Source organism: Musa acuminata, chromosome BXJ1-4, assembly GCF_036884655.1.
Source record: "Musa acuminata AAA Group cultivar baxijiao chromosome BXJ1-4, Cavendish_Baxijiao_AAA, whole genome shotgun sequence".
Taxonomy (NCBI): Eukaryota; Viridiplantae; Streptophyta; class Magnoliopsida; order Zingiberales; family Musaceae; genus Musa; species Musa acuminata.
This window is the reverse complement of record NC_088330.1, coordinates 15,995,941-16,023,381: the sequence shown is the minus strand read 5'-3', so window position 1 is coordinate 16,023,381 and position 27,441 is coordinate 15,995,941. Positions and strand designations below refer to the sequence as shown.

Genomic DNA, 27,441 nt, shown 5'->3' with positions numbered 1-27,441 from the left:
CTGCCTTTGGTGTAGAAGATAGCGTACGGGGTCGGCTTTCGATCCCTCTCCCGCGTTCAGCCATGGCCGCGGCGTGTTGCTCCTCCTCCTTCACCCGTCCTTTCTCCGTCGCTTGCTCCTCCTCCTCACCAGCAGGTACTACTCCAATTGATCCCTTCTTCTTCTTTGCCTTCTCTCGACTATTCTTACGATCGATCTTTTGATACAGAGAAAGAGACCTCCAAGCTGAGGGACGACTGGCGGAAGCGCTCCAAACCCATTCGTCCCGGCGGCGTGTACCCCGCGAAAGACCACTGCAGGTCTCTCTTCCCTCTTCTCTCTTCAGTTCTCTTTACTACCTCGTAATCGATTTCATTTCTTGATCGGGTTCTATCCGTCGTTGATGTCGATTTGGGCAGCCGTTGCGGGCTCTGCGATACCTACTACATTGCCCATGTGAAGGATGCGTGTGCGTTCTTAGGTGACGGCATGTCCAGGATTGAGGTGATCGGCTTCCATTTTTTCTCTTCCACCGCTTTGAATGACCTCAAAATTAGCAGTTCGTTGTTGGGGATAAATATTCTTGGCTTATTTCCCCACTTCGGATGATCGTGTCTCCATCGAAGGAGTTTCAATTAGATTCTGTGGTTAGAGGGCTGCAAGAATTCAATAATTATTAGTAATTTCCATGTTCTGCTTTTAATTTTGTTTTCATGATACCAAAATCTCCATTATCCATCAACATAAATTCTACCTAGTGTTAAGCGGTATTTTGTGAATGCACAAAACTTCCCATAGGAGAGTCAGGTTCAGATGTTCACATTCTCAATAAGAAGGATTTAGGTCGATCCCTTACTCGGATGCTACTCTAAGAGATCATGCATCTACAGTAATCCATAGGTGTGATTTCACCATTGTGGAGGGTTTGGCGGCAATGGAGCTGTCCCCTCTAGTGTTGCTTCCTCGTTGTTATAAGGAAAGGTATTCCAACCTTGTAATCTTATGTTTTTGTTACTGAATTTTGATGTCTTCTGTGTCCTTGGACATAACCCACATGCGGATGAACAATGTGAATGTCTTGTGTGATTTGGTTGTTATTGGTTTCAGTATCTCTTGTTTTCATTTTGTCTTTATACATGCAAAACTTGGGTTTGCTTATTACTGGATCCAGTTATTCAAATATTTTTGTGATTTGACTTCTAGCATAGTGACTTTGCTCGTATAATCATGATTGAAAGTTGCCTTGTTTGCTGGTTTGGAAATGCTTGCTACCACTGTAGCAGGTGGAAGCCTTAGTTTATCATATACAGTCTTTGAGTTTGCTATGACAAGTTTGTTTTGGGGCTTGCAAGTGAGTATTCTGAGCCAAGAGCAAAGTTGAGAAATTAGATAGAACCCAACTGATGAAATAGTTCTCTTCATGAACTTAAGAGAGTATTTATTTTCTTCTCACAAGCATTTCCATCTGGAAGGAAATATTTTTTAGTTTTCCTTTTAATAAATTTTACAAAGAGAGGAACTGTAAACTCCATGGAGATACTTTTTAGCTTATAATGCATCAAAAGAGATTCAATTTATGTTTCCATCTATCTGTTTTTCTTGGTCATATTTTCTTGTAATTTTTCAATCTGTTAAAGGTCTGAAGAAAGGAATCTTAAATAGATTTTCTGATGATAATTTGTCAGTTTGTTAAGGTATGAAGAAATGAAACTTAATTGGATTTGCTGATGCACTATGTCTCAACTAGCTGATCAAGCCTGATTCATCAATAGTCATCTCCTAAACAATGACCGGAGTTCATAGATCATGTTGAAATAGCTGTAGATGTGTAATAATGTCATTCAATACTCTGAATGAAGTATAAAATGAAGCAGGAATTTGCTAGAATTGGTTGATATTCCTTAAAATTTTCATCACTTAGCTGATTGATGTGATTTGTAAATTGAAAAAAGAAACTTGCTGCTTATATAGGATCACCACTCTCATTAAATTATATTCTTGGAGCATAAATGTTTAGTGAGGTATTTGTTGAGAATATTTTTGGGAAAAAAGATTGACATTGACACATATTTTCAGTTTATAATTTTGTGTAAAAACATAAGATACCTTTAATACGAATATACAGATTCTTTTTCCTGCATCGCTTTTGCTTATGAGCAGTGTTAAGGGGCTGGAGGCCTCAAAGAGATGGATTTTGGATGATATGCTCCTCTTCAATTGTAGCTTTATTTTTTTTCCTTTTTATTTTGCTAAAACTGGCTTATAATTGAATAGTGATATTATCTCGAGAAATTTGTGGTGTCTGAATCATTGGTTGACCTTCCTTTTTATCAGAATACATATTGGACAAGAGACAAAAATAAACATGATTGTAGTGATTAAAGTGCATCATTGCTCAGATTTCTGATGCACTGTGGACTAATTTTATGAATAAAGGTTTCCTGCATCAGGTTTTGGAACCAACAGTACATGGACGAGCCAGAACAGTGGAATTTGATGAGATCTACTTTGGCGTTCATGAGCAATTATTGTATGCTAAGAAGATAAAACCTGTAGAAGGTACTGTTGCATGTCCAGTATTTCTAGTAGAGATAACAAAGCAGTGTTTTCTTCTTATCATATCTTTTATTACATATATCCTACTATCATGCTAATTCAACTTGTCATTTGCATAATTCTGCAGTTCCATTTCACACAAGTGACATGTTAATATTCATAATGACTAACTGTTTCTATATATACTTATTTGACTTGGTTATTGATTAGACTAAATCTGCTCTTTATTGGTTTGATATTAGTTGCTATTGTACTTCATGCTAGGAACATAAAAAGTAAAATTATCTGGTGATCTCTCAGTTAACTCAATATTTTGAAAGAATGATACTGGTTTCTGATAATTTACATCTAGTTGCCTTCAGGTTGTAATGTGAGTATATAACTGTAGTGACTCCTTTTTTCTCCACACTTGAAGGGTCCATATTTGTTTGTATGCACCCTAATTAATTCTCCAGAATACAAATTTGTTTCATCATTTTATCTTTAGGAGCTCAATGGACGGGGATTGTGACAACAATTGCTGTAGAAATGCTTAAAGCAAATATGGTAGATGCTGTCATTTGTGTGCAAAGGTAGTTGCATAAAATTGTGTTCATGCCAAAGAATAGCTATTCATTTAGGATGTGTTTAGTGGACTGAGATTAAAACTCCTTCAAATGCTGCAGTGATCCAGACGACAGGCTTACTCCGAGGCCAATTTTAGCCAGGTATGAATTTTAAGCATCACGTTCGGTTGAATCTATTGCATTCTCGATCTTTTCTTTTTGTTGTTAGAGATATAAACTTATGGACCTCTCTTAGGAGATTGTAGTTTCCTGATTGGTTTCTATAAAAGTAGTTAATTGATGGAACTTCTTTTTGGCAGGACCCCTGATGAAGTTTATGCAGCAAAAGGTGTCAAGCCGACATTATCTCCTAACCTTGATACCCTTGCCCTAGTGGAGGTGATGTATTTCTCTCTTTATTACCCTGAGGAAATATGTTTTTCTTATGTGGTTATCTCATCTAACACTTTTTCTACTTCACCCTGACTGAATTCAGATATGCTTTATTAAAAAAGCCTAGGGTTCAGAATGTTGTTTAATCAAGATGTATTTAATGCAATTAAATGAAGCTTTCCCTTATGTGATCATCCTTACCTTTTCTGAATATACATCATTTCACATATATATCCAAAAATCAGATCTGATTTTAAACAATAATTGCATAATTTCACTTAAATACCATTATTACAAACTTTTGATATGGTAGTTCTAAACCATTTTTTATGTTTTTTAATTTGTAACAGGCTGCAGGAGTAAAACGCCTTCTTTTCTGTGGAGTAGGTTGTCAAGTGCAAGGTATATATTTTTTTCTATTTAGGTTTTGATTTAATACTTGTAGTTCATGCTTTGTTATAACTCACTAATATTGAGATGCAGACTGATTTCTTGATGCAGCATTAAGATCTGTTGAAAAATACCTTAGCTTGGACAAGCTTTATGTTCTTGGCACCAATTGTGGTATTTGGCAGTTTCCTGTATCTTTAAATTTTTGTTTGTTTCTTATGATGCATGCTCTTTTTTGGGTTAAAATGTCAGTTTTGATAAAACTCACTACCTAGTGTCCATGATACTTAGCTCCTGCATTTTCCTTCTGCAGATTTTTTTTATATGGAACAAATTTAGGGCTGTGCAGTTATGTAATAGTTCAAAATTTTGATTTCATTTTTGTTTATTCATAGTGGATAATGGAACTCGGGAAGGCCTAGAAAAATTCCTCAATGCAGCAAGTAGTGAGCCAGAGACAGTCCTGCATTATGAATTCATGCAAGATTACAAGGTTTCTTATTCTTTTTCAGCAATTGTGCCTTCTAGAATAGCAACAAGAAAGAAGTTTTCCTATACCTCGTAGCTTGCATTAGTAATTTTTTTATTATGATGTGTCATCAGGAAAACAGTATTAACAACCTGTAGGCAAATTAACTTTCTAGTCACAATCTTATTATACATTACATAACCTAGTGTTTTATCAGGTTCACCTAAAGCATTTGGATGGCCATATTGAAGAGGTAAAATGCTATTTCTTTGAGGTAGCCTGACCATATAATTTCAATGGTTGTGCTATTTATATACTAGCATTTAAATCTTCCTTTAAAACAGGTGCCTTACTTTTCCCTGCCAGCAAATGAACTGGTCGATGTTATTGCACCGTCCTGCTACAGGTACGTCATTTCTTTCCTCTCTTTGTGGCATTCTGCTAATTAATGTAATTGTGATAACTTTAGAGTTTGCTCGAATTGGAGGTTCTAGATTCTTGTAGAGGTATAGAACATTGCATTACTTTGAAATTCTGAATTAGTTAGAATTAACCAATCACTTTATGGAACCAAAGACAAGCAAGTTCCAGCACCACTGAATATATGAGTTATTTAAGGTAGTTTGAGGGACACCGTGTGCATGTCGGTGACACTTCCTAGTGGTGCTCTTGGTGTGTATATCATCTAATTTTCTGAAAAATAAGCTCTAGTTATACTAAAACAAGTGTGGTCCAGTATACAAGGAATCCAGTGTTTCGTGAGAGTAACCTGTATGGTGCTCGACTGTTTCCAATAGGTTCTCTTAGAGCAACCTAACTATGGTGCTAAGCTTGCCCTTGAGGCTCAATACTGAGATATTATACAAGTGGTAAATGTGAAGGTAACCCATTATCTAGTAAGAGCAGAATCCTATAGGGAGTGGGCAAGTTAAGAGCAAAAATATTCTTATACAAAGCATCTTGTCTTGCACTAAGTGGAGATGGTTAGTGACTTGTTTAAATGGGTCAGTCACAACCATAGTTGAATAGTGTACTTGAATACATACTCTCTGTTTTTTTTTTCTTGGAAAAAGTTTTATTATTATGAAAAATAAAAATTCTACTTTTGAGAAGCCTTGATTTTTGTAATTTTCTGAATGTTGTGTTATCGAGAAAAATTCTTAATTTCATATAGAGCCTAGTTTCTGCCAAATGCTCAACATGTTCTGAATGATATGCTTATTTTTAACTGGTTTTACTCTATGATATTGTTACAAATAGTAGGTTAGTTCCATTTGTTCGACTTGCTTGAGCCTGCATGTTAGGATGAATGATTTCATTTGTAGACTTGTTTCATTAACCATGAAGTGAACATGCATTGCCTACTTGTACATATCTTTGTGCTTTTGCAGCATAATTAAAGAATCTTGCTAATTGTTTACCTGTATGTTCTGCAGCTGCTTTGACTACACAAATGCATTAGCGGTAAGTTTGGTTTTTCTTGTTTGGAAAATATTTACATTCTAAATTTCCCTGTAAGAAATTATTCAGTGTCTGATATGATAAAAATTTTGGATTGCACCTTGTCGAGTTCTTTCAGTGTTTGCATTGTGGACTTTCTTTCAATTCGTCATGATCACTAAATTTTCATTCAAGGAAATTATTTCTATACATAGAATCATATGCTGGTTCTAGTAGGCGGTGACCATGTTGGATCTAGTTTTATTTTTTTTTTCTCTATGGATTTAGTTTATTAGTAATGGTTTCTTGCTATATCTTCAATAAATTTTTTTTAATCTCAATTTCATCTTATATGCTCTTTCATCCGTCAGCTATATGTGAAGAAACTTCTGACACTACATTTACCATTTCTTTGGCATGAAATTGATGAATCATTGCAGGACTTAGTGGTGGGCTATATGGGTGTGCCAAAGTATGCCGGAATAAGCATGACTGAACATCCACAATATATTACTGTTAGGTAATGTAGAAAAAGTACATATGCATTGTCAAAAGCAGCATCGTTAATAATCAAAAGTGTGTAAATAGCAAACTTCTGATTTGCTTATTCGGTACAATTTTGGAATCATTTGCTGATGGAAATTGAAAATTCTAAAACAAGCTTTATAAGTAATAGTTGTTGGTAAGGTTGTATCCTAGTTCAAAGTTTTATTCTGCCAACTGGGTGGCTTCCATAGTCCTTTTTTTCCCCTCTTTTCTGTCTGTCAAAATGTTGGATATAATTGTGGATTGCCAAATACTTAGCTGCTGCAAAATGTCTTTACCAACTAACTGTTTGGAGCTTCCATGACAGGAATGAACGTGGAAGGGAGATGCTAAAACTGGTGGAGAAACTTTTAGAGATTACTCCAACAACAAGCAGTGTATGCCTGGCTGGCTCTTTTCAAATATCGGAAAAATTAATCTACGAAACTACAGTAAATCAAGCTGATATTTTTTCCCCCAATTTTGAATATTTGTTTCAGGGTAACCGAAAACCATTTGTTATGGAGACAGTTAAAGCTGATGACAAAGCAAAATCTGGTATGTTGTTGCTCAGTGTTTGTTAGCCATTATGCCTCCTTATGACTAGAAATGGTAAATTGAGAACGTCCATGTTGATGTGTTCTTATCCTATTTTAGAGTTCCGAATTATGTGATATTTTGTGGATCTCCAGGAGAACTAAAATGTAAATCACTAACATCCATTTCAATTCTGATACTTTTAAAGGGAAAGGTCCTGAGCCAGCTCCCAAATTCATTGGAAATATCATAACATTTATACTCAACTTGGTGAGTGTGGCTTTGCTGTGTGACAGTCATATGCTGATCCGAATTATATACACTTCAAAGCTCATATGTACACTTGTTCTGATTCAGATTGGCCCAAAAGGTTTGGAATTTGGTCGCTACTCGTTGGATTACCACACAATAAGGAACTACTTGTATGTTCATCGACAGTGGGGAAAACAAAGGTATAAACTCGTTATATTGCCACCACAATGCATGAGGTAACCATTACTTATATATACATTATCTCAATTCTTGCAGAGCTGAAAGGCACATTCCCTCGTACGCCAAGAAAATTGTTGAAAGCTATAATGATGATGGACAAATTTATGAGATGCTTTCACAAGATTGATCCCATGGATGGTAATTTCTGCATAATATAAAGCATGATTAAGAATCTGTACAGTCGTCTGTGCTAGTCTTCTTGATCAGTAGTGTTTTGTCAAGGTTTTAAACTATATGTCATGGTTGTGTGCTGCATGCATTTGCATTATATTGTGTTTTTAGATGATGTCCAAGAATTTTCCGTGCAGTGTATTCTCAACATTAAGTTAAAACATATAATTGAACTTGCTGTCCAATTATATCTCTAAAATGGTATATCAAATCTTATGTTTGTTTTTTTTTTTGTTTTAAATTAAACAAAATTGTACAGTACATGTGATTAGTGTTTAGAAAATTTGCTCCCTCTATATACAAGTATTGCATAATTATGCAATATAAAACTTCTCAACTATTTGAATGTCGTGAGATAATACATGGAATAAACATGAGGTTCCACTGGCTTACTTGATAAAAACTTTATTCTACAAGTTTACTATAACAAATGAACCATATTTTTTATTTTATATTGGATGATAAATATATTATGATATCCTTGGATCTATGCAATGAAAATTGGATCATGATTAAATCATGATAACGAGATCAATTCATCTTTAAATATAGATCTTAAATATTTTCGATCATAGGTTATTAAAGAGTGATATCGAGATAATCAAACATATTAGTGTGTTATATACTTGTTAATATGATAGAGGCAACTAGTCTCATAGTTAATGCAGGTGTTTATTAAAAAATGAGTTCACTAAATGATCCGCTTAAAAATGTTGGATAATTAATGATACCTCATCGTCATACGACGATTCTATAGTCTTAGTCTCAGTTGTTTATTTAGTTTTTAGATTTGAGATACCAAATATGCCTTATTTGAGTACTCCATTCTTTAATATTAGACTTATTGGTTTGGAAGTTCCAGTTCTAGTATAGACGATCATTGAGAATGATAATCAACTTTACATGGGCAATTAGGTGTTAATAGAGGATTATCCACCATTAGTATCATAAAAGGAATATCTCGTATGTTCTCACTTAAGCAAATCCCTGATTAGGGTCAGTCGGATCATGATGACTTCGATAAGCGTGAGATTCAAATTGAGAGAGCAGGAGTTCTTTGGGAGAATCTGATTAGAGTGAGACTCGGATAGATTTTATTTGGGCTTGATAGTACTATACAAGGTATATGATATCTAGGATATTAGATGGATGATGAACTATGTATATACGATAATTAAGGGCAAACAAGTCTAGTAGATTAGATCCTTTGTACCATTTGGGGATTATGGCCTAGTGGCATAGTATGTCCATAGTCGATGAGTTCAACGAATTATTATGAGGGTAATAATTCATTGAGTCAAAAAGAGTTATGACAAGTGCAACTCACGACCAATTCGATATTAGGCCTAGAGGATCATACACTTATAGTGAACAATGCGACGAATAGAGGATTTGATATGAGATATCTGATAAGCCCCTATTTTAATGGATCATTGGGAGAGACCCGATAGAGCTTAGATTGGTTCTTGGATGAGGATCTAATATCTATTAAGCCATAGTAATTGGATGAAGATCCAATACCCGTTAAGGCAGGATCCATTGGGATTAGTTAAAGGAGGCTCTCTATAAATAGGAGTTGAGACTTTAAGGGTCATAGGCTGGACCCCTTTAGCCACCCTCCTCATCTCCTCCCCCCTTATTCCTCCAATCGATTGCCCCTCTTCGGTGCCAAGAGGACAACAAAAGGGATCGATCCCTCCTTGTGTGCTGTTGCGTGGTGGTGCGCGATCACAAGGAAAGAACATGATGTGCAAGGAGGTGCGTTGTTGCTACGTCCATCGTGTGGATCATTGCTAGAGAGGAGTTTGCGAGAGCTCTTTCATCCATAGTCTAGGATCAGTGATATTAAGGGATATGCGAGTTCCCCTAGGTGAGAACGTCTCACACCCCTTACACGGTTTTTGTCGCTTTGAGTTTTACGCTCTCGTTCATCGCACGATGATTCGATAAAATTATTTTGAGAAACCAGTTTTTGTTTTTACTTTTCACTGTGCATGTGATGCTATCTAAGGTTTCTCAATAGTGGTATCAAAGCCAGGTTGCTCGTGCGATGATCGATTATTGATTACATGTTGTGTTGAATCGGTTTCTCGTAAACTAGTTATGTTTTCATCGAATTGACATTAGAACAGCGTAGTTTATGGCGTATGAAGTGTTTAGTCATTTAAAAATTTCTCGACATAAGATATGACAAAACAGGACGGCAACAACTGCCCTATAGCCTTGGTCGAGGGCTACTTGGCCGAAGGCAGCCTTGGTGGCTCGGGTTTCTTGGCTATAAGGGGAACCTTGACGGCCAAGGTTTCCTAGTCGCCAGTGGCACCTTGTGCCATGGTTCTGCCAAGGTTTGCCAAATTAGATTAAGGGTTAATCCAAGTCCAATTGATTAAAAGTTAATCTAAAATTAATTAAAGAGTTTAATTGATTACCACCTAGTTAGTCTGATATGTATATATACATATGATGTGTATATACATATGGTTTTCATACGAAAAACTTGAGCATGCTTATATGAAATCAATCACTTAAAATGTATCACTTAAAAAAGGGAAAATATGTTATCAATGAAATCATTAATCTACTTATGTTATGAATTTTGTGAACCATAAAAATGATTTTGAAATTAGTTTTATCAAAATCATGATCTTGATTTCTTGGAATAACATGAGATTTTCTTTGATGATCTTTTTATGTAAAAGGAGATTTGTCAAAATGATTCATGGAATTTTGGATTTATGACTTGATCCTTCATTTGTTTATGAGAAGATTGAAATCTTTGTACCTTTGAATTCTTCCATTCTCCTTTCGATTTTTGAATTTATGCATGTTATATGTTGAAGATTTGAAACCATGTTTTGATATCATGCATACCCAAGAAATGTTGATTTGACAAATTGAATGAATTGAAAATGAACGATGATTTTTCTCTTGAATATAACTTGTGATATGTTTTTTTTTGAATTATCATCTTGATTTCTCGGTATTCAATATATGAAACTTTATTATGAATCAAGATTTTTTCGTTAATCGATCTCCTAAGATTTTCTTTTGATTATTTATGAGGAGGTTTTTTCAAAAGAAATCATGCCTTTTCGTATTCACTTGTTCAAATATTTCATGATATGATTTTTATGCAATTCCTTGTATTCATGAAATATTTATCTCATCACCTAATAATTCTTCTTGATATTCCTTATGTGATGATATGAATACATGAAATATTCATTAATTTGTTTTGATGTATACAAATAAGAAGTTTCGATCATGCATGGCAGGATGTAATTTGACAAAATTGGTACCATCATGATGTGAAATAAATGATGATTTGGAATCATGTATGTAATGATGATTTTATATTCTATATACATGATGATTTGGAATTATGCATGTAATACTTTAACTTATGATAAAGATGCATGCAATGATAAAATATTCATGATGAAAAATTGTTTTGATATTCACATCTTGATTTTTTCATCTTTTGTTACCTTACCTTTGCAATAATTTGAATGTATGAAATAAAGGGTCTTCCTTTCTTTTTGACAATGACATAGGGGGAGCAAAACGTGCTAGAAAGAAAATTTGCTAGCTTGCACAATTCGAAAAGATGCAAACTTGCTAGCTTGCTAATCTAAAAAAGGAAGCAAGAAGTCCTATCTTGCAAATCTCAAGAGAAGCAATGTTTGCCAAGTTACACATTTCAAAAAGAGGCAAAATAGTCCATCTTGCACATCTCAAAAGATGTAAAATTTTGCTAACCATTTATTTGTAAAATTTGATAGCTTGCATACTATAAATTTACATACCAAAAGTGCTATCTAGCCTATCTCAAGATGCAAAACATGCTAACTTGCACTTTGCAACGGAAGCAAAATTGCTAGCTCAAACATTGCAAAGGAAGCAAAAATTTGCTAGCTTGCAACTTGCATATTTCAAGAAGCAAGAGTTGCTTTCTTGAACATCCTTAAATTTGCTAGCTTTCAAATTGCATGATGATAAAACTTGATATTATGTTTTTCATGCAACGATTTAAACTTAGATATCTCTAAACCCATGAGAGTTGGAACTTCTCCTTTTTGTTGATGACAAAGAGGGAGAAGTTTGTTGATTGATTATATGTCAGGATTTTATCATGACATGTTGCATAAATTTTTGAATCCAAGAGTTTCTATCAATAAAGCATATTGATAGGGGGAGTTTGGTTAAACTCCGGGAGTTAGGTTAAACTCCGGGAGTTAAGGTTAACTCCATCGTCGGTTGGTTGTCATCATAAAAAAGGGGGAGATTATTGAATCTCGGATTTTGATGATAAAACCAATCGATATGTGTTTATGTTTTAATCTGCGTTTTGAGTGACGCAGGATACTTCGATTAGGATTATTAGGATCAGGGTCGGCACTAAGAGGAGGGGTAAATTAGTGCAGCGGATAAAACCACGTCTTCAAAAATGTTTTGTATGATAAAAGTGTTTACGACGTAAAAGTCGATTCCGAAAATATGCTTAGATTGAAAGTGTACGGAAAAGTATTGAAGGCAGTAAGCTATTGAAGATGTTTGCAGTAAGGTAATAGTAAGAATAAATGCAAACCAGAGAAGACAGCTATTTATAGTGATTCGGTCAATCGTGACCTACATCCACTCCTCTGATTCCTCTTCCGTCGAGGCCACCAGACTAGAGGCCTTCCTTCAATAGGCGAAGGCCAACACCCTTTTACAACTCAATTCTTCGTTTACCGGGTTTAGGAGATAACCCTTACACCCCACTCACTTCTCTCTCAAACTATTCTAACACTTAGAACTATGAGAGGAGCTCACACAAGATTGCAACAGCGTTTCTATACTTTTTTGCTCTCAATACTTGTGTTCTTCAGCCAGGGATGAGAGGGGTATTTATAGGCTTCAAGTTGATTCAAACTTGGAGCCTAAAAACATCTCATCCCGGGTTCCTCTAGCACGGGCGGTACCACCGCCTGCGTTGGGCGGTACCACCGCCCAGTGTCAGTCTGGCTCACACTGCCCCGCCCAGGTCTGGTGGTACAACCGCTTGGGAGGCTGTGCTGGGCGATACCACCACCTAGCACCCTGCTAGGGGTGGTACAACCACCCAGACTAGTGGTACCACCGTCTGACACAGTCTCAAAGACTGTGCCACGACGGTGAGTCTTCTTGGGGCACTATTTGGGCTTCTTATTGGACCTAACACAGTTCTTACATGGGCCCAGCTGGCCCCTAATTGGGTTGGCCCAAATCCAATCCCAATTACGTGCTAACTACGATTCCTAAGACATATTCTAAGCTAAACAAATCCCTATGTCAATTCTTCTGGCGAGCTTCCAGCGATCTTCCGACGAACCTCCGATGAACTCTCGGTAATGTTCCGGCGGACTCCTGGTAAGCTCCCGGACTTCATAACGATCTTCTTGGCGAGTTCCGACGAGCTTCTCTGGCAAGCTCCGTGACTTCTCGGCTGGTTCCCGCAGAACTTCCGACAAACTCTTGAACACCCAACGTGATCTCGATCTTGACTTCGGGACTTCATTTTGCTTCATGTCTTGCTATCGTAGTTAATCTTGCACATGTAAAACAAACTTCGATCTATAAAATTAATACTAAGTATTAATCAAGTTGTCCGGCATGTCATTGGTCCCTCGACGCTTTGCCTGATTCTTCGGCGCATCGTCCTCTCTTGCGGCCTATTGCCCAATCGACCAGTTGACTCCATAACTTCGATATCCTTGGCGCAATGTCCGCTCTTCTTGGCCCAATGCCCGAATCCACGGCCCGAAGCCTTCTGTCGATACTATTGAATCTCGTATTTTGATGATGAAACCACTTGATATGTGTTTATGATTTAATCTGCGTTTTGAGTGACGCAGGATGCTTCGTTCAGGATGAGACAATTAAAGCAGGAAAATCATGTTGTGCCGGAGGAACATGTTAGAAGATTGGATGTCGGGCCGGTGGATCGGTCGACGTATCGACAGAAGGCTTTGGGCCATGGATTTGGGCATTGGGCCAAGAAGAGCGGGTATTGCGCCAAGGATATCAGAGTTGCGGAGTCAACTGGCGGCAATAGGCCGCAAGAGAGGACGATGCGTCGAAGAATTGGATGAAGCGTTGAGAGACCAATGACATGCCAGACAACTTGATTAATTGCTTAGGAGTAATTGTCTAGATCGATCTTCTGCTTTACATGTGCAGGATTAACTACGATAGCTTGAAGACATAAAGCAAGTCTACCGGAGTCAAGTTCGATGGGTGTTCGAGAGTCCGAAGATTCGTCGGAGATGTTGTCGGAACCAACCGAGAAGAAATCGGGGACTTGTCGGAGTTTTCGGAAGTCTGCCGAAGAGATCGTCGGAGGTTCGCGGAGATCACCGAGAAGGCTCGGCTACTCGCTGAACTCACCACAAGATCGGGAGCCTACTGGGAGTCCATCAGAAGAAATCCGAGGGTGTATCGGAAGTCCGCTGGAAGATCGCCGGAAGGAGACTCGACGTTTGCCGGTTAAAAACTTGCTTAGGACTATGTTTTTAGTTACGTAGTTTGTATGTAATTAGGGTTAGGATTAAGGGATAATCTTATATCCTAGTTAGGGGCCAACTAGGCTCGATATTACTTGGTTTGGGCTAGATTTGAAGCCCATCTAATGACTCGTATGGTCGGGCGGTGGAACCGTCGGATCGGGTGGTGGTACCGCCGGATCGGGTGATGGTACCGCTGGACTGGGTGGTAGCATCGCCCAGCACCAGAATTGTCGGGCGGTGGCACCGCCACCCACAGGCGATGGCACCGCTAGTAAACGGTCAATGTGATATTAACAGGCGGTGGCACCGCCAGCTTCGGGAACCCAAGAGAATTCAAATTTGAAGCTCAAATTTAAATCCTTTTGGGGTCTATAAATACCCCTCAATTCTCAACAGAGAATACAACTTTTTGAGAAGCAATAGATTGAGAAAAAAAGCCTTAGCAAAGTCTTTAGCAAGTCTTGTTTTCAATTGCTTGAGTGTTCACCTCCTTTTTTTTCTTTGAAAATTTGTAAGAGTGTGAACCACTTGTAAAACGTTGTAAGAGTGGTATTTGTCCTTTCCCTTCAAAGTGATTTGCTAGTGGAAGTTGGGAGCCTCATCGAAGAAGGCTTCGTAAGTGGATATAGGTCATTTGACCGAACCACTTTAAATTAGTGTGTTCCTTGAATGTTATTTACCTTTCTGAAATTGTTATTTACACTGCAGCAAGCTTTCGTTTTCATCTTCTCACTTTACTCAAGTTACTGTCGAATTGAAATATCCTTGCATTTACGAATTCGTTTTCAAACTTACAAGTTAGCACTAATTCACCCCCTCGACTATTTGTGCCGCTCCGATCCTAACAATTGGTATCAGAGCCACGATTTTTTACTTTGGTTTAACACCCAAATAGAAATTGATATGAATGATCAAGTTGATTATAATTCTGCCAAAGACCCTTTAACTATTCATCGAGGACCAATAACAAGAGCAAAAACTAAAAGGATGAAAGAAGTCTTAACTTGTTTATTAGAAGGCATTTGGAAGGAGTAAGCTAGTCAAAACTTGGTAAAGGTTCTATGGATACAAGAAGAGCCTAAAATAATCAACCCGATTCAAATAAGTCAACATCATGAAGAGAAAGTTCAACCTTGAGAGAAGGATGAATTTTTAGCCATCTTTGAAGAATAAAGGTCATTCAACCATATTGGACCATATTAGGAATTGTGGGCTTATTCATGAATAATTATTCAAATCAATTCAATGTAGATTCATGAGTAATCTACATTCATGCATTAGGAATATGAATGTCATTTAATATATTTAATGGATTCATTCCCTTTGTACTTGGCCTTTGTACTATATAAACAAGGCTGACTCTCTTTGTAAGAATCCAAAAATTGAGAAGTGTATTCAACTTACAACAACGGTGAGTGTTTTTGAAACTTATCAAGCATTTCTGTTTGTAGCATTCAAAACCCAAAAATATTTGTTTTCCTTTCAACTTATCAAGCTTCTTAGTTTGTGGCGTTTTAAGAGAATCAAAGTGCTATTCTAATTACTTTATCAAATTTTCATTGATTATGTGATTTGAATAGTTTTCCTAACTTCAATCTTGAATGATCCATCTTGTTTTAATTCGTTAGAGGGGGTTAATTTGCATTCCATATGTATCATAGCTCTTTAGCTATCGGGGTATATGGTTGCTAAGTTGAAGATTTCCATCAGAAATGGCTCTTTTCGGCCTTCAAGAGGGTTACTCTCTCATTCGTCCTCCCTTTTTCAATGGGATGGACTACATTTATTGGAAAACTCGAATGAGAGTTTTCTTACTTTCTTTGGATTTGAATTTATGGCACATATAGTCGAAAATGGATTTGAAATGTCTTCTCTTCTAATGAACCATTGGAATGATTTGGAGAAGAAGATGTTTTCTCTAAATGCAAAGGCTATGAATGCCTTATATTGTGCACTTGACAAAAATGAATTTAATTGTGTTTCAATTTGTGATTTGGCTTTTGATATTTGGAGAACTCTTGAGGTCACTCATGAAGGCACTAACCGAGTAAAAGAGTCCAAAATCAACATTCTTGTGCACTCTTACGAACTTTTTCTAAATGAAACCAAGTGAGTCCATCGGAGACATGTACACCCATTTTACGAATGTCATCAATGGACTCAAAGCTCTTGGTAAAGATTTTTCTAACTTTGAACTTGTAACTAAAATCTTAAGATCCTTTCCTAAAAGTTGGGATCCAAAAGTTATGGCCATTCAAGAGGCCAAGGACCTTAAAACATTTTCTCTTGAAGAATTTATTGGGTCTTTAATGATCTATGAAATGAACAATGTGACAAAAAGAAAACTCGAGAACAACCTTCCAAAGGACAGGAAGGATTTGAGACATAGAACAAATGAAGACCACTCAAACATAAGCTCAAGTGATGGTGAACTTTAACTACAAATGAAATAAAAATTAAAAAGCAAAAAGAACGGAACTACTTGCTTTGAACGTAAGAAGAACAAAAATTGGGATGAATTGAGCTCCTCCGAAGACGAGGAGAAAATCAAGAAAGACAAGGTGGCAAACTTTGCCTTAATGGCTTTCAACAATGAGATAATCGAAACCCCCTTAATTCATTTTGAAATTACTTGATATTTTTCGTGATGCATTTTTTTTTTGAATAATTATTTTTCTTGAAAATTGCATGTTTTATGTTTATAGAATAAAACGTTAGATTTAAATCTAATGATCATATGTATGTTTTTCTTAAGAAGAAAAAATATGTATCTTGATGATTTTCGATTTTGATTGAAACCATGCTTGATATCTTAATAAAAATATTAAGAAATTTAACATCATGCTTAATGATGATGCATGGCTTTTGTACTGAAAACTAAGCATAAAAAGATAGATTAATCTAAAAAGAAAAATGCATGACTATAACAAATAACAAAATTATTTTGGTTAAAAATACCTTATGCTCAATGAAACAATGATTGATGAATATACTTTATGTTTCATGATTTCTTTGTCTTGTATGTCCTATCATGATAAATATTTTAAAAATAAATGAAATCATGTTTGATTTGAAGTAATGCAGAATGATCATGCTTAATGAGTTTTCTTTCAAAATAATGCATAATGATTTTTATGATTTATGGATTATCAATTTTCATGATATTAAAAGTGACTTTTTCGATTTAAAAAAAAAATTGATGCATGTTTTGATTTGACATAAATGAAATACGCATGCTTATATGAAATAGTATAAGTGTCATGTATGACGATTGTATACTTAATAGTGTTTGATGTTCTAATAAAAATATTGAAGTTTTAATACCATGATTGATAACTTTATGCATGAGATTTTAAAGTAATACATAATGATTTTTATAATTTATTGGTCTTGATGGTTTTATGATGAAATTTATTTTTTTGATCCTAAACGTTGATGCATATTTGAAAAGCATGTTAACATGAAATCAATCACTTAAAATGAAACACTCTTAAAAAAAAAAGGAAAAATCTATTATCAATGAAATCATGAATCTACTTATGTTATGAATTTTGTGAATCATAAAAATGATTTTGATAATTTGAATTCGAAATGAGTTTTATCGAAATCATGATCTTGATTTTTTGGAATAATATGAGATTTTCGATCATTTTGATTATTTAAAAGGAGATTTGTCGAAATGATTCATAGAATTTTGGATTCATGACTTGATCATTCATTTGTTTATGAGATGGTTGAAATCTTTGTACCTTTGAATTCTTTCCTTCTCCTTTCAATTTTTGAATTCATGCATGTTATATGTTGAAGATTTGAAATCATGCTTTGATATCATGCATACCAAGAAATGTTGATTTGACAAATTGAATGATTTGAAAATGAATGATGATTTTTTTCTTGAATGTAACTTGTGATATTCTTTATGAATCATTTTCTTGATTTCTCGATACATAAAATTTTTTCATGAATCAAAATTCTTTCATGATGTGATTCTTCTTGGTATTCACTAAAAATGATTTATTCAAATTAACCTATGCTACTCGACATCTTGATAATTTATGACTTGAATTTTATTATGTAAAATTTCTTGTATTCATGAAATGTATATTTCATCACCAAAATTCTTTTGATAATTTGAATAATATATGAAATATAAATGAGAAGTTAATGATCATGCATGATAGGATATAATGAACTTTGACATTTAGATACCATCATTTGAAAAGCTATGATCATGTTGCCAAAATGATTTATCATGAATGCTTGAATATCATATATAATATGCTCATAATGATTGAGTTATTTGTATCATGCATGAAAAATGAAAGATATAGTTTTGAAATTGTGCATGTTCGAATTTCAAAATATGATAATGCATAATGATGAAATTGTATAATGAAAATAGTAAACATTTTGAAACCATGTTTTAGTGTCATGCATAATGATCATGCTTAATAAATTTTGAAATTATGCATGATGAATCTTGCGATTTACGGATTATTGATTTTTACCATAATAAAAGTGCCTTATTGATCTTTGTTATAATAAATTTTACACTTTCGGTTTTAAACATGATACATATTTTTATTTGGCATAAATGAAATAAAATCATATGTTTTGAAACAACCAAAAAGAGGAAAACATTCTTCTTGAAAATTATTTTGCTCTATCTTATTGATTTTGATGAATCCATTTGTATCATCTTTGTGAATATCTTGGATTTTGATAATGATTTTGATGATTTAAATTTGAATAAATTTTTATCGAAATTATGATCCTGATCTCTTAAAATTTATAACATGAAATCCTTTATGAATCAAGATTTCTTACTTTTTATTCTCTTACATTTTGAGAAAATTTTCAGTATGAATCATAAGAGTTCTTATGTATGAATTGAAATCTTTTTCTCCTACGTTTCCTTTTGTGATTTACTAAAGAGAATATCTTTTTCTAAAATTCTTGACTTAAAATTTTATTTGAAAGTCTCTTATTATTTGATCTCCTAAGATCTCTCTTTGAATATTTAAAGAGGAGCATTTTCTAGATGAATCATGATTTTGATGATTGAATATTTTATATGCATGAATTGAGATCTTGCTCTCATACTAATTTTTCTATTCACCAAAAAGAAGACTAGTTCTAATAAACCACGATATGCTATATGAATTTTATTGCATTCATGAAATAATGTCTCATCACCAATTTTTGTTTATATTCCTTCATGTGATGATATGAATGTATGAAACATTTATGATATGATTTTTTATACAATTCCATGTATTCATGAAATATTTATCTCATCACCCAATTAATTCCTCTTGATACTCCTAATGTGATAAAATGAAATTATGCATGAAATACAAATGGGGAGAAGTTTTGATCATGCATGGTAGGATACAATTTGATAAATTAATACCATCATGATTTGAAACATTTATGATTTGAAATTATGCATGCAATTGCTTTTTATTGTGATGATATATGCATATAATGTGTATCATGAATGCTCTAAATGATGAATGCTTGGTATCATGATCAAAATATTGATAAATGCTATGATTTATTACCAAAATGATGTATCATGTATGATATGCACATAGTGATTAATTTATTTATATAATGCATGAAGTAAGGATACAAATGTAAAGTTTTGAAGTTGTGCATATTTTAATTTGAAAACATAATGATGCACAAATAAGATTGATACTTATCTTTGTCATGATTTAGAAATTGATGTAAAGGGTCTTCCCTTCTTTTTGACAATGACAAAGGGGAGATAGCTAGCTTGCACAAGACAAGAGAAGCAAAAATTGTAAATGTACATATCGCAAAAAGGGGCAAAACTTATTAGTTTGCTCAACTCAAAAGCAAGAAATGCTATCTTGTAATCTCAACCAAAAGTGCTATCTTACAAATCTTAAAGAAGCAATATGTGCCAAGTTACATATTTTGAAAAGAGGCAAAATAGTCCATCTTGCACATCTTTTTGTTAACTTTTTATACGTAAAAGTTGATAACTTGCATACTATAAATTTGCATACCAAATGTGCAATCTGCTAGTCATAGGTGCCTAGCAAGCCAATCACGTGAGTGATGGCACGTGTGACTTGATACAGAATCTTTTTGCTTATTATATTTTGGCGTATATCACTTTATAACTATTGCATAAATGCATACATATATTGTGATGTCCTTGGATTTGTGCAATGGGAATCGGATCGTGATGAGATCACGATAATGAGATCGGTTCACCTTTAAACACATATCCTAAATAATCCCGGTCATAGGTTACTCGAGAGGGACATCGTGATAACTGGATAGACTGGTGTGCTGTATACCCGTCCATATGATGGATACAGCTGGTCTCATAGCTGCTCGTGTAGGGACACTAGGGATACAATACAGGTGCTCATTGGAGAATGAGTTCACTGATTGATCCGCTTACGGAATGCTGGATGGTTAATGATGCCTTATTGTCAGACAGCGATTCCGTAGTCCTAGTGGTGTATCTGGTCCTTAGACTTGAGACACCAAGGATGTCCTGTATGAGTGCTCCACTCTTTGATACCAGACTTATAGGTTTGGCTGTCCCCAGATCTAGTACAGCTGATCATTGGGAGTGGTAGTCGACCTTACGAGGGCTATTGAGTGTTAATAGAGGATCATCCACTCTCGGCGTCATGAGAGGAATATCCTATGTGTTCTTGCTCAGACAAATCCCTGGCCAGGGTCATTCGGGTTGAGAGAGAAAGAGTTCTCCGGGAGAATCCGATTAGAGCGAGACTTGAGTAGAAACCGTATGGGTCTGACAGCACCATGCTCGATATACGGTCTCTGGGATATTAGATGGATGAGGGACTATAGGTACATGGTAATTGAGGACAGACAGGTCCAATGGATTGGATTCCCCTGTATCGTCTGGGGACTACGGCGTAGTGGCCTAGTACGTCCGTAGTGGCCTAGTACGTCCGTAGTCGATGAGTCGAGTGAATTATTACAGAGATAATAATTCACTGAGTTAGAAGGAGTTCTGACAGGTATGACTCACGGCCAGCTCGATATTGGGCCTAGAGGGTCACACACATATGGTAGGCATTGCGATGAGTAGAGGTTCGGATATGAGATATCCGACGGAGCCCTTGTCTTATTGGATGCAGATCCAATACCCACTAGGGAAGGACCCATTAGGGTTTGACACGGGATCTCTATAAATAGGAGGGATTCACAGCCTCATAGGCTAGAGTCTTTGCTTGCCTTTCCTATTCTCCTCTCCCTCTCCACCTCAAAGTAGGCCTGGAGTTTTGAGGAGCGTCGTCGCAACCCTGCTGTGTGGATCACCGCTAGAGAGGAGGACGCTTGACCTCCTTCACCCTCTCCTAAAGATCTGCAAGGAAACAGGGATATACGATCTCCCTAGGTAACACAATCTCTATACGCAGTTTTGTGTTTTGCGGATTTTTGTGCACCAATCTTCGCACGACGACGAACATCTTTTTGGGAATCGGGGATTTTTGTTTTCTTGTTCTTCCGCTGCGCATATGATGTCGCCCCCAATGAGTTCCCAACACAATCTTGCCTATCTCAAGAAGCAAAACATGCTAACTTGCACATCTAGCAAACTTGTGTATTTCAAGAAGCAAGGGATGCTTTCTTGAACATCTCAAAACCGCTAGCTTGCATGTTCTAAAAGTGTTGTAAAATTTGCTAGCTTATATGTTGTAGTAATTACTATCATACTACCTTGCATATCGATGATAATAGCAAAATTGTATGATGATAAAACTAGGAGATTATATTAATTATGCAATGTGTTGAACTTGGACATTTTAAAAACTTGCAACTTGCATATTGCAATAGGAAGCAAGAATCATGATGCACAAGAAAGCTATCTTGCATTTGCTTTCGAAATTTTTTGCTAGCTTGCATGTAGCAAAACTTGCATATCATAAAAATTGCTAACTTCTAGTCTAAAGAGAAGCAAACAGTTGTTATCTCAAGAAAAGCAAACATGCTAAACTTTCACATCTTTAATTGCTCGATTGCATGATGATAAAATTTAACACTATATTTTTTCATGTAATGTATTGAACTTTATATCTTCTCCTTTTTGTTGATGACAAAGGGGGAGAAGTATGATCATGTTATGCATGATGACGTATTGCAAATATTCATAATAAATATTTGCAATGACTTGAATTTGGCTTGAATTTAAGGTTCTATCAATATGGCATATGGATAGGGGGAGTTTGTTTAAACTCCGGGAGTTAAGGTTAATTCCGTCATCAAGTGGTTGTCATCATCAAAAAGGGAGAGATTGTTGAATCTCGTATTTTGATGATGAAACTACTTGATATGTGTTTATGATTTAATCTATGTTTTGAGTGACGTAGGGTGCTTCGTTCAGGATGAGACAATTAAAGCAAGAAAATCATGTTGTGCCGGAGGAACATGTCAGAAGATTGGACGTCGGGCCATTAGATCATTCAACGTATTGACAGAAGGCTTCGGGCCATGGATTCGGGCATCGGGCCAAGAAGAGTGGGTATTGCACCAAGGATGTCGAAGTTGCAGAGTTAACTAGCCGATTGGGCAATAGGCCACAAGAGAGGACAAAGCGCCGAAGAATCGGATGAAGCATCGAGGGACCAATGACATGCCGGACAACTTGATTAACTGCATAGGAGTAATTGTCTAGATCGAACTTTTGTTTTACATGTGCAGGATTAACTACGGTAGCTTGAAGACATAAAGCAAGTCTACCGGAGTCAAGTTCGATGGGTGTTCGAGAGTCCGAAGATTTGTTGGAGATGCTACCGGAACCAACCGAGAAGAAATCAGGGACTTGTTGGAGTTTTCAGAAGTCCGCCGAAGAGATCATCGGAGGTTCGTGGAGATCACCGAGAAGGCTCGGCTACTCGTTGAACTCACCACAAGATCGGGAGCCTGCTAGGAGTCTGCTGAAAGAAATCTGAGGGTGTAATATCCCTCACTTTTGAAAATTTATTAATAAAGACTTATATGTAAATTGGAGGACCTATATGTAAATATAGAAATTTCAATGACTAAACTGTTAAGTTGCAAAAAGAAAAAAATAAAGAAAACCGAAAATTTCGGTTTTATCCCACCGCCTCCCACGTTCTCTGTTCCCGAAACAGAGAGAGGAGCTGTGGGGCGTGGGGAGAAGAAGAAGAGAAGTAGAGGGAGAAGAAAAGAAGAAGAAGAGGGAAAAGAAGAGAGGAAGAAGAGAAGCAGAAGAAGAAGAAGAAGAAGAAGAAAAGAGGAGGTGGCTGCGGCAAGGGCTGCAGCGAGGAGCTGTGGGGCGTTGGGGAGGAGAAAGGAAGAAGAGGAGAAGAAGAAAAGAAGAAGAAGAGGGAAAAGAAGAGAGGAGGAAGAAGAGGGAGAAGAGAAGAATAGAAGAAGAAGAAAAAGAGAGGGAAGTGGGAGAGGAGCGAGAGGTGGCAGCAGCTAGGGCTGCAGCATCTCTGTTTCTTATAGGTGGAAACAGAGGAGAGGTGTGGGGCGTTCGAAGAGGAGAAGAAGAAGAAGAGGAAGAGAAGAAGAAGAGGTTGTGATACCTCTGTTTCCTGTAGAGGAAACAGAGGAGAGGGTGTGTGTGACGCAGGGGAGGAGGAGGGAAGAAGAAGAGGAGAAGAAGAGAAGGGAAAGGAGGAGCTGCGACTGCGACGGTGGCAGTTGCGGCTGGAAGAGAAGGTGAGGAAGAAGAGAAGAAGAAGAAAGGTAGGAGAAGGAAGAAGGAGAAGAAGAGGGAAAAGAGAGGGAAGAGGGAGAGGAGCGAGAGGTGGCAGCAGCTAGGGCTGCAGCACCTCTGTTTCCTGCAGGTGGAAACAGAGGAGAGGTGTGGGGCGTTCGAAGAGGAGAAGAAGAAGAAGAGGAAGAGAAGAAGAAGAGGTTGTGATACCTCTGTTTCCTGCAGAGGAAACAGAGGAGAGGGTGTGTGTGACGCCGGGGAGGAGGAGGGAAGAAGAAGAGGAGAAGAAGAGAAGGGAAAGGAGGAGCTGCGGCTGCGGCTGCGGCGGTGGCAGCTGTGGCTGGAAGAGAAGGAGAGGAAGAGAAGGTGAGGAAGAAGAGAAGAAGAAGAAAGGTAGGAGAAGGAAGAAGGAGAAGAAGAGGGAAAAGAGAGGGAAGAGGGAGAGGAGCGAGAGGTGGCAGCAGCTAGGGCTGTAGCACCTCTGTTTCCTGCAGGTGGAAACAGAGGAGAGGTGTGGGGCGTTCGAAGAGGAGAAGAAGAGGAAGAGGAAGAGAAGAAGAAGAGGAAGCAGGAGAAGAGGTTGTGATACCTCTGTTTCCTGTAGAGGAAACAGAGGAGAGGGTGTGTGTGACGCCGGGGAGGAGGAGGGAAGAAGAAGAGGAGAAGAAGAAGAGAAGGGAAAGGAGGAGCTGCGGCGGTGGCAGCTGCAGCTGGAAGAGAAGGAGAGGAAGAGAAGGTAAGGAAGAAGAGAAGAAGAAGAAAGGAAGGAGAGGAAGAAGAGAAGGGGAAGAAGGGGCTACGGCTGCGGCGATGGCAGTTGCAGCTGGAAGAGAAGAAGGAGAGGAAGATGAGCAGGGGAGGAAGAAGAGGCTGCGGCCGTGTCTGAGGCTGCGACTGCAGCAGTGCAGCTGGGACAGAAGAGAAGGAAAGGAAGAAGAAGAGAAAGGAAAAGGGAAGAAGAGAGGAAGAGGAGAAGGGGAGGCAGCTGCGGCAGTGGCAGCTGCAGCTGGATGGAAGGAGAGGAAACAGAGCAGGGGAGGAAGAAGAGGCTGCGGCTATGGTGGCTGCGGCCGTGGCTGCGACTGCGGTTGCGGCTGCGACGTTGGCTGCGGTAGCTGCGGCAGCGGTGGTGGCTGCAGTAGCTTCTTTTGGGAAAGAGAAAGAAAGGAAAGGGAAAAAAAGGGGGGCTGTGGCCATGATTACGACTGCGGTGGTGGCGGCTGCGTCTGCGGCAGCTGTGTTTGGGAAAGAAAAAGTAGGAACGAGAGAAGGGAGGAAGGAAGGTAGTGCAGTGGAAGGGGCTGCGACTATGGCAGCGGCAGCGGTGGTGGCTGTAGCAGCTGCGTTTGGGAAAGAAAAAGAAGGAATGAGAGTAAGAGAGCATGTGACTATGCCTCGATGTTCGACACGTGGTGTAGTTGCGAAGAAAGAAAGAAAATGAGTGCACAAAACGAAACAAGGAGGGGACGGAGGAAAAGTAGAAAAAGGATTCGAGCGTACACCTTCGAATTTTTGGATCAAAACCTTCAAAAGGCAAGTTTCCCGATCGTTTCTCCTGTAATTGTTCTAATTTTTCTTATTGCAAGTATTATGATCTTCCTTGTGCAAGTGTTCTTATCTTTCCTATTGCAAGTGTTCCGATCCTTCCTATTGCAAGCATTCTATTCTTTCCTATTGCGAATGTCCTGATCTTTCCTTTCTGTAATTTTATCTCTACATTTGATTTGAATATGAGGAACTTTGAATTGTTCTAGCCTTGCATTTGATATATCTCTTGTTTAGGCATATCGATCTGAATCTGTGCAACTTCTGAGATTCTGACCTTTCTACCTTGTTATGATTATAACTTCATGTATTGACCTTTGATTTAGATAAAACTTATTTGATCGAAATATAGACTCATAAACCTTTCTTTTGATAGCTTTATTGAGTATATTGGAGCACGATTGATAGTTTGAATCATTTGTTCAATGTGCCTCTTGAATTATGCCAGAAGTCGAGCTTTGGTTGATTTCACATATTTTGGTTTCATTCCTTTGGAAATTGATTTCATCTAACATTCTTATTTGAATTGAGCTATATGTGATTGCTTGGAATCCTTGTATACGCTTGCTTTCATTTCCTTTCAAATATGAATACATTTGTAAAGGATTATGTTTGCATCGTAATGACTCATAAAGGCACATGTACATTTCATTGTTCCGTATGTGCTTCCGATATGTCCCAATTTATTGTTCACAATACCCTTTTGTACTCTAGTGTTTGTGGGATTATTTGGACCTTTGCCAGAAATGGTAAAGGGTATGTGCTTAGAGCCCGCGATGCTCTAGATTATGTTTGGTGGTCATTCAGAAATGGATGGACCATATTATGTTTGGAATCCCACTTCACCATCTATCTGTTTGATATGAAATTCAGAGCCGACCTAGCACTTGGGCAAGGTGAGAGGGCTCGAGTAGGAAAGGGCTACCCGTGGATGGAGTCGAGAACTCATCACGGCGTGGAGCCACCATTGAGTTAAACCTCACATGCACTATGTTAGGGTACGACGTTTGAGCTTCTGTTTCGTATTTTGTATTGATATGCTCCAAAATATTTCCTATGCCATTGATATACTTCAAAATGCTTCACATACCATTGATATGTTCCGAAATGTTCCATTTGTCATTGATATGATCCGGAACATTTTATACGCTATTGGTATGCTCCAATTACTCTGTGCTCCATTTGCTATGAACTGATATGTTCTGAAATGTCCTATTTGCCATTGATATGCTTCGGCACATCTCGTACGCTATTGATATGCTCCAATTACTCTATGCTCCATTTGCTATGAACTGATATGTTCTGAAATGTCATATTTACAATTAATATACTCTGAAACATCTCGTATGTTGTTGATATACTCCAATTACTCTATGCTCCATCTGTTATGAACCGAATAGGTTTTGAATGACATGACACATATGATTTTATATCTAATGAGATGGTATCCTTGAGAATTCTTGTATTCTGCCTTGCATTATGATAACTTACTTGTTTGAAACCGTTCCTTTTGTTCTGAATATGCTTTGTCACTTGCTGAGCTGTTTTTAGCTCACTCCGTTATATAAATATTTCAGGTCAGCTTGTCACTCTTTGAGATGTTTGAATTGGGCTGAGGCAGTGGAGAGCTATTCAGAATTATGGGCAAGTCTTGTTGGTTATTATGTTATTGTTGTATAAGCATATTTTGTATCTAATGAAATGTTGTCGATGAACCGAAATGGATATACCTTGTAAAAGTGTTAGACGATCTCTCTTATTTGGAATTTCGAAATGTCAAGTCTAATTTACGACGATATGAACTTGTGGTAAATGGTTGGAGTTCTGATTGTATAAATTACTTAGCTTGTGGATTTATAAATGTTATTCATATTTGTTAAGTTGGCTTGGGTTGTCATAAATGTGAATTATCGAGTGATGTGATATATGATTATAAACTGCAAAGGTTTTATATATGTGAATTTGATAGAATGTTTTTCAGTGTCCTTAAATGTTAGCTTGGATCCTGGATTGGTTTGTGATGAATCTATTAAAATCATCGATATTATTTGAGGGGCGTGACAGAGGGTGTATCGGAAGTCCGCCGGAAGATCGCCAGAAAGCTCGCTAGAAGGAGACTCGACGTTTGCCGGTTAAAAACTTACTTAGGACTATGTTTTTAGTTGC

The 27,441-nt window shown here is 37.2% G+C and overlaps 1 protein-coding gene across 1 annotated transcript; it reads left to right on the top strand.

Annotated features, from left to right (window-relative positions):
- LOC135649739 (7-hydroxymethyl chlorophyll a reductase, chloroplastic-like) lies at window positions 1-27,155 on the top strand. Its single transcript, XM_065168459.1, has 20 exons — window positions 1-135; window positions 209-299; window positions 399-483; window positions 2,430-2,538; window positions 3,023-3,107; window positions 3,201-3,242; window positions 3,401-3,479; window positions 3,824-3,875; window positions 3,975-4,037; window positions 4,259-4,356; window positions 4,550-4,585; window positions 4,677-4,738; window positions 5,769-5,796; window positions 6,213-6,292; window positions 6,626-6,695; window positions 6,798-6,855; window positions 7,043-7,104; window positions 7,192-7,286; window positions 7,363-7,464; window positions 26,853-27,155. Exons 1-19 carry the CDS (start codon window positions 63-65, stop codon window positions 7,451-7,453), a joined length of 1,359 nt encoding a protein of 452 aa, XP_065024531.1. The 5' UTR covers window positions 1-62; the 3' UTR covers window positions 7,454-7,464; window positions 26,853-27,155.
- The last annotated feature ends 286 nt before the right edge of the window (window positions 27,156-27,441 follow it).